Genomic DNA, 8,238 nt, shown 5'->3' on the forward strand with positions numbered 1-8,238 from the left:
TGATTTTTCAGACAAATGCAACTAACTTGACTGCGTCTCAATAAGTATAACTTTTTATGTTGAATTTGCACACATTAGAAATCAAGGGATTCAGCCCTATATGATACAGCTAGCTTGAAGTTAACATTTTACCTTTTTAAAAAATCAAAATGGAACCTGTCGAAACAACGTACAAAATACAGTAGATTCCAAGCCAAAATTGTAGTTTGTTCTCAAGTCTATTCAAATACTAAGTAAACCCCACTAAATATTTTTTAAAGATAAAACATTAAGCTAATTTAAAAATGGAGTTACATGGAACACAGAGCTGTACTCTGAAGGTACTATATCTAAAGAACAGATGCAACTAAACCAGGGCTGTCCAGTATGTAAGCTGTGGACTACATACAGCCCACAGGTTCTTGCCTAGAGCATTTGCCCCCTCCCTCCTCTGGCTTCAGCTTCCTGTCCCCACTTCTACTTCTAGGAGTGGTGCAACATGGCTCATGGGGCCCCTGGAGCTTGTGGGTCTGGGAGACCCAGGGCTACAGCACAGTACAGTAAGAGGAGGAATGGGGTGCCAGCAGCATGCAACCTGGGGGAATCGCAGGCTCCAGATATAAAGTTGGACAGCCTTAATCCAAAACAAAAGATGTGTCACGGGTATTTTTTTTACATTAAAAACTATAGCAACAGAACTGTATGCCACCAAGACAACTTAGTTATGAGTACACAGATACAAAATATTTAACTTTATAGAAAGGTATCTAAACAGATACACTGACCAACTATACTGCCAGTATGAGTAAATAAATAATGAGAACCTACAGTAACTTACCTCCATATACAATGCCAAACTGACCAGAACCCAGCACCTCATCAGCAAAGATCTGGTACACAGAGCTGATATCCTATTGTATGAAATACGTAAGCTATAAATATCATGAGTAAATCAGAGAACAAACATCCATTCTAAGATTCATTGGTACTGGTTAAATTATGCTAAAATAACTTTATTAACAAATAGCTTAAAAAATTCAAACACTATGCTGAACGGTCAGAACTCCACAAACTTCAGTAAACCTATGATAATTTACACCAGCTGAGAATCTGCCACTCTGAATTAAACAGAGTAAGACATAGTTCAGAGAAAAAAAGAGAAAAGAAAGGATTATTTTGTACTGATACCCATACCCAGTTTCCATCCAATTATTCTGAGAATTTATGGATCTCAACTTTCTCATTCCTCCCATTCTTTTTCTGAAACTAACTCCATTTGTTCTTGGGTTTTCATAAAAGACAGTCAAGCAAGCAGTTAAAAACAGGCTGTTAACATTCATTATCCTTTACTAACGTCTCCATCCCTTAGTGAAAGAGATTTATCAAGCCAGAGTATTTGGAGCACTACTCCAAAGCTTAAGTAAACTTTCCCTATTTTGTATGCCACATTTAAGAAAAGTCTGGGTATATAACATTATTATTTATTTCTGAGACTCACCACATTCTCTTGGATCTGGCAATTTGAAACAGAGATGCTGAGAGATAATTCCTCTGGAATAAGAAGGAAAATATACTACCATAAGAGAATAGCAGAAAAAGCTTTGTTAACGATTAAAAATCTTTGCAACTGAAATCCAGAAACGTTGCCACAGTGAAAGAATGTATCCCAACATTCTGCAGGAATATCACATTCAGATTCAAATGTGAGTACTCATGTTGATTTAGGTAAAGTGGTCTTGGGTTGAATTTCTGCAACACATTTTTTGGAAAAGCACTAAAATGCCAGCATTGAGGAAAACAGGTAGAAAATGTAGCACAATTTACACAGGCTCAGGAGCTGGGAACTGAAGCTGATCATGACCTACTGACTGCTTCATTAAATCAAGTGACACTCAGATTTTCAGGTAGTGAGCTAGACAAAACAGGGAAGCATGTAAAAAATAGCATTTCCTTTGGTTAAGAAACTAAGTAACAGCAGAGTCAAGAAAGGCATAGGTTCTTCTTTATTATATTCATCTATTCTAAAGCAAGCTATAGAAGATCCCCATTTAGAAAATAACGGAAAAATCTCTCTCATGTTTGGCAGATAAAGGACACCATAAATCCCCTAGATTTAAGGAAGCCTCTAAAAGATGCGATGAGAAGCACTTTGCAAGTTTAAAAAAATAACAGACAATTGATAATTAAGAGTACATAGAATTTCTCATCAGGCAACCAACTTAAGCTATGGCAAGAATATAATCATATGATGCATAGGCAAAAAAACAAAAAAACTAATTCAGGAAAAACTGCCTTGCCCTTAGACTCCAAAATGGAAGTCAAGCTTCTCAGACAAAACAAAAACCAAGTTGATCCACAGTGAAACAAATTCATGGATAGTATACACAAATAAATATGGTACTGTTATCATACCATCTATCACTCAAAAATGGCCTTTGGGAACACAGTCCCACAGCCCAAAGAGGAAGCCTGCTGCTGCTTTTCTAACCATCCATGTTCCCCTGAAAGCAAGGCTCTACTGAGCTAACATGGTAACAAACACCAGCTCACAGGAATTAATTTCCTGTTAACATTACAGCTGAAAACTGAAGAAATTGTGGTTCAATTTCACATCTGCACACTGGTTGTTCTCCTCTACTTGAGCAGGTTAGGCTTCAGTATTCAATTTAGATCAAGAAACAGAAGCACTCAGGAGAAGAAAAATAAGATATACTCTTCCTGAACTTGGGAAAATAAAGTAGATTAAGTGAAGAATAATGATTGCAGAATTCCTGTTACTAAGACCATTGAATAGCCAAATGCAAGAAAGCCTGAACAGTAGGCACATCTACACAAGACATTTACTGTAGAGTAGGCTGGCTCTGTAGTAAACATCTTGCATCTACGCATGTGGTCCTTTTGGGCCACAGGAAACTAATTAACTCCACAGCAGGATAGTACTTGTAGATACAAGTGTGCACCACACATGTAGACGCTGATGCAGCTAACTGGGACACATGGGTGCTTCAATGGGGAGGTTGCCTGCTGGCTAGTCCCACACTAGAGCACCGTCGTGCCCCAGCCAGTTCTTCTGCACCATGCTGATCTGGGTCAGGGCAGCCCTGGGCTGACAGCCTGACCCCCTGGGCTCACCGCCAACCAAGCTACTCAGACCCAGCTCAATGTGCTGCAGTCCCACGTGCATGTGTAAATGCACTATCCAGGAGTAATAAACTCCAGTGTGATATATGCTGGAGTTTATTGCTGCATGCTAACAGCACATGTAGACATGCCCAGTAAGAAATTGGACTGGTCACCATAAAACTGATGGTGACCCACTATAGAACCCTCCCAAAAACAGATCCTACAAAACATACAAAAACCAGACTGACCATTCTCTATTCAATACACATTTGAAGAGACACAAGAATTCTACTTCATGCCATCATTAATTTATACTCAAAATATTCTTCTCAAGAGCTACTTCTACTCATATAGTACCATACTGAATTCTCTTTCCCCCAACTCTTCCACTTTAAGTCTCGTCATACTCCTTAAAGAGAGTTCTGTCACTCCACATACACTGAGACCTGGAGAACTATCTTTGTAAAGACATGCCCTATGATCATCAATGAATAAAAGATGCAACTACAAGGACCTTACTTACATACAAAAATACTAGACCTATAATGCACATGTAAACAAAATAGTTTGCCTCCTAGACAATTAAGGATTTTACACCTGATAGATCAACAGCTGTATGTCTATATGCAGCCATTATTTTTTTTTAGTTTCTATTGCCAGATTAATGACTACTTTCACCAACAACTCATTTACTAACAGATTTTCAGAATATATCATCTTATCAAGAAAGCTTTTTTGTGTATATGTGCGCATGTGTGTGCACACACAGACACGCACACTTTTTTTTTTTTTTTATATACATGAAGTTTGGATACTATATATATTACTTCATGGGTTCTCAAACTTTGTAATACCATGACCCCAAGTGCTGGATGGCGGTAGGGGACGGGAAGCTCACACAAAGCAGCCGCTGATGTGCACCACTTTCCCACGCGTACCCCCTTGGAAGTTTGTGGCCCCCTTTTAAGTTGCTCACAACCCCCCCGGAGAGAGTCGCAACCCACAGTTTGAGAACCCCACTATTACTTAATTGCCTGTTGGGGGGGAGCACATTTTCAATACCAAAAAAAGACTCTAGTCTTTATTAGTATTTTGAAGGAATTCATTTTGAGAAGCTGGCTTATATAGAAAGGCTGCTTGGAATGCTTTTTTGGACTAAAAAACTAATCCCCCAATTTAAATACCAATACAGGTCTTTGTTAAACCTCATGCTAATCCCTCATCATTATTTGTGTTTTCAGGATATGCCTTCCCTTCTTGCTTAAAAGCTGATAGCTGAATGCTGCTGCAGACATCACTAACCGTGCAGAATAAGCAGGTATCTTTGTAGCTAGAGATTTAAAGAAGGAAGAGAAGGGAAGCACCAGCAACAGAGAACAGTGAAGGGGAAGCTCAGGAGAGGGGAAATAAACTAGAGAAGGGGTAAGAATGAATGTTTTTACCAAGCTGCTGCGAAGAAGCACTTGAAGAGACAGACTGGAATGTCTGATTCAGAGCAGCAAGGACAGTGAATCTGATCCTCTGCTAGAGAAAGAAGGGGGCAGGGAAAAGAAGGGCGATGTCTTTCTTTTGCCCTTTTAGTACCCACAGCACAGCAGGAGTTTCTTCCACCACTGGAAACATTTACTTCCCACCATCAGCTCCTTTCCATCTTCCAGCATATAGAATTTACAAGGGCATTGTAAGATTTGAAAGGAATGATAAGAGAAATCTACCAAAGAAGATCTGAATCCAATAAATTTAAATGAGTAATACCCCATGTTTTACTATTTATACTATAAATACTGTAGTCAAGGATCTGCATTACAGTCATAAGCCACATGTGAATTGTATACTCTTACAATAAAGGTTCTCCCATATGTGTTCATAATGAAAATATTACAGATTCTTGACTACCATTTAATGCTACATAAGATGAAAAATTCCCAGTTAAAATGATAAAATTCCATAAGTTCATAAAAAGAAAGTCCCAATTCACCAAACATGTGCTTAGCATTAATTATGTGCATAAGTGCCTTGAAATGAAGCCTATACCAATTACAGCTTGAGTATAGGAACAACAGTGCCTTGTCTGCCTGCTTACTGTGATCTTTTCCTTGTCCTGGTGCAGTGCAAACGCTAGCTTGAGGAGTGACTGGCATCAAGGCCTGACGAATGGCTTTCTCCCAGCCCTGAGCTACGTCAAGTCCAACTCCGGTGGCAGCAAGAACAGGACTGTGATGGCTGCTGCCAATGTTTTCGCCAACAAAGTACACCATGGTGTCAGTGATGATCTCAAAACAATGTGGGTTGCTGCCCTGCACCATGTTTGAGAAATCTCGAGGCTGAATCACCTGGAGAATTTCTGAAAGTGGAATCTCCTGAAGAAAAATATGAAGCATTAAGAAAAACAGGAAGTGTACATGTATCTATAACATACTGGTGCACAGAACTTTAAATAACAAGTTAAAAGCCACAACAAATTAACCACATGAGTAACTGTAAGTGTCAAGCTCCATATTGCTACCAACTCCCCAACTGTTCTGTACTTGGCCAGAAGGAATTCTAAGCTTGCTTCTGATCCTGTTTGATACACTTGGTATTTAACCAGGACTGCTATGAGCTTAAATAGAAGCACATTCCAGATCAGTAGCATGGGATCAGGTAACCTTTTGCTTTCATAGCAATATTGCTTTAAATTTGGACCAGTGAATTCAGTGCAGAAAAATATATACAAGGTAACACCATTTTTTTCTTGAAGAAGTTACAGTCTAACTAAGATGACACAACAAGTAAACATGACAAGGAATGGTGAAAGGAGAGACAAGGGGAGCAATAATAAAGAATGTGGTTACACAGGGTAGCTCATGAGCACAACTTCACAGGTCTGATTTCATTATTTTTTTAATAAAACAAATCATTGCTACATTAGCAATCCCCACTGTTCCTCTACCTTGCCATTATCAACTGGCAATTTCCAATAAGATGATGGTAGAAGTGGTCTTGGGGAAGAGATTTTAAAAAGAAGTGGTTTTAAATTTCCAGACTAGTTAGGGGAGGGTATTCCATGCTCATGTGAAGGTACCAGCAAAGATGCTTGAAAGAATAGACAAGCAGGTGAACTAGGTTGGCATTGCAGGAGTAAGAGGGAACAACAAGATACAAGAGTAGAAAAGTATGGCAGGCAAAACTGTGAAGGGTTTTAAAGGTGAAGACAAAAAGGCCTGAACTTAAGTGATAGAAAACAGGGAGTAAGTGAAAGGTTTCAAAAAGGCAGTGCAGTAACAAGGTGGGAGCAACAGGCAAAGAAGATAACCTTAACACATGTGTGTTGAAAGTGGGGCAACATAAATGTCACAAATGTCCAAGAGGAGAAGACTGTATTGGTCAAGAAAAGGATGAGGAGGACCTGGATAAGAATTGTAGCTGTTTGCACAGGTGAAAAAGCTGAATCAAAGACCATACGGAGAAAGAAACTGCAAGATTTGGACAATTCTTAAAGGTGTAGGGGAAGAGAGAAAGAGAAATTATTTGTTTATATTTTAAATTAGAGACATTTCAAGTACCTTACCACAAAATACACGACTATATTAATGCCATGCTAAACTTATTTTTAAGCCTCCATTATTAAAGGGCTACACAACATGGTATAACTACAAAGATGACATTTGCTAATCTTGCTTAGATGTTCCTCCCAGCTTTACAACTGCGATTTTTTTGCTCAGGAACTTTAAAATAAACATATGGGCACAAAAACTTTACAGTCAACATCTATGGTAGGAGAAAAATCCTAGCCTTTAGCTAACTTCTTGCCTTGTTAAACTCTCCAAAATATTGTTCAGATAAACTGTTCAGAGTACTACATTTTCTTAACAAGATTTTTAACAGTAAACAACTAAAATAACTGAGGGATAATCAAGGGAATTAAGTGTTAATTTTTGAGGTGCTAGTACTGACTCTTCTTATCTCTGACCTTTGACAACTCATTTAACTTTTCTGCCTCAGCTCTGATCTGTAAAACAGGAATAGTAAATTTTCATTAGCGTGCTGCAAACACTTTACAACCCAGTGTTTGTAAAGTATCTTGGAAAACCAGAGTGTATTATAACTTACTTTATAATACTTTGTTCCAGATTCATTTTGAAATAGCGTGAGGCATTTGCTGTCCAGTCTCCAGTAATGTCTCTTTCGCTACAAGACACATAGCAGAATATCATAAGGCAAAAATGCAATGGCTAAAATTTCAGTTTCCAGACATTTAAATTTTTACAGAAGCTTCACGGTACATACTGCCAATGGAAATCAAACGAGATGGCTGCTTCATTTGCTGGATGAAGTTGAGTAGGTTCATCTAGCAAATGAGTAGTAGAATAACCTACATTACTATGGAATTATAATTCTTTAAGTTCACATGCATATTGATCATTGTTAACTAATCTGTTTCACTGGTCATAATTTTAATATGTCTGTATGGTGGATATTGCTGGTTACAGTGGTGCCACTTGCACATAAATACAAAAATGTAACTGCTGAATAAAAAAGGGATGAAACAAGTAAACAACTTCATATACACAATTTATATTAGAATAATAGGATTTTCTTTAAGTATATTTTAAATATGTAGTTAAAATAAGGCAATTTAGAAACTTCTAGGGAATAGAAAACAAGACAAAAATACAGTTGAATTACCAGAATAAGCGTTTTGGGAACTCTAGAGTCTTACCACTATAACTTTCTGGCTATTGTGTTCTTGTAAATAAATACAAAAAAATAAATATATCAAATGAAATGAAATAAAATAAGAACATCTCTACATTTTAAATAGAAAGAAAATTCATTTATTAAATTTAAACAAGTGATCTTTGAAATACATAAGGAAACTCGAATTACTGACCAGGTTGTCTCTGCTGGTATAGTGAACCATCCATCCTTCCTTTACCATTGTACTGCTCTTCCTTTTTGTATGCTTGATTGACTGTACAACCCTCATTAATGGAATATTGTTGCTTGTTGATGGACTACGTTAAAGAAGTATTTATGATATAATTAAATAGTTAAGATGTAAAAATATATCACTACTGAAATATAATTCACCCGTGCTTAGGAAGACGCATCTTTTCTCATCTAAACATGCTATGTTTTGATAGGTAAAGGTCA

At 37.6% G+C, this 8,238-nt stretch overlaps 1 protein-coding gene across 3 annotated transcripts in view; it reads right to left on the reverse strand.

The window, feature by feature from the left end:
• The window catches only part of PRKD3 (protein kinase D3), a 57,646-nt gene that overhangs the window by 13,429 nt on the left and 35,979 nt on the right, over positions 1-8,238 (reverse strand). For 2 of the 3 annotated variants that reach the window (XM_019549742.1, XM_019549744.1), the window contains 6 exons: positions 7,976-8,099; positions 7,195-7,272; positions 7,055-7,093; positions 5,186-5,462; positions 1,478-1,530; positions 818-890 (listed from right to left, as the gene is read on the reverse strand). In XM_019549742.1, coding sequence (XP_019405287.1) covers positions 818-890; positions 1,478-1,530; positions 5,186-5,462; positions 7,055-7,093; positions 7,195-7,272; positions 7,976-8,099 — 644 coding nt within the window. The remainder of the gene's footprint in view (positions 1-817; positions 891-1,477; positions 1,531-5,185; positions 5,463-7,054; positions 7,094-7,194; positions 7,273-7,975; positions 8,100-8,238) is intronic. The other variant, XM_019549743.1, reaches the window with a different exon arrangement.

This window comes from Crocodylus porosus, unplaced genomic scaffold (assembly GCF_001723895.1).
Source record: "Crocodylus porosus isolate Cpor-Errol unplaced genomic scaffold, CroPor_comp1, whole genome shotgun sequence".
Taxonomy (NCBI): Eukaryota; Metazoa; Chordata; order Crocodylia; family Crocodylidae; genus Crocodylus; species Crocodylus porosus.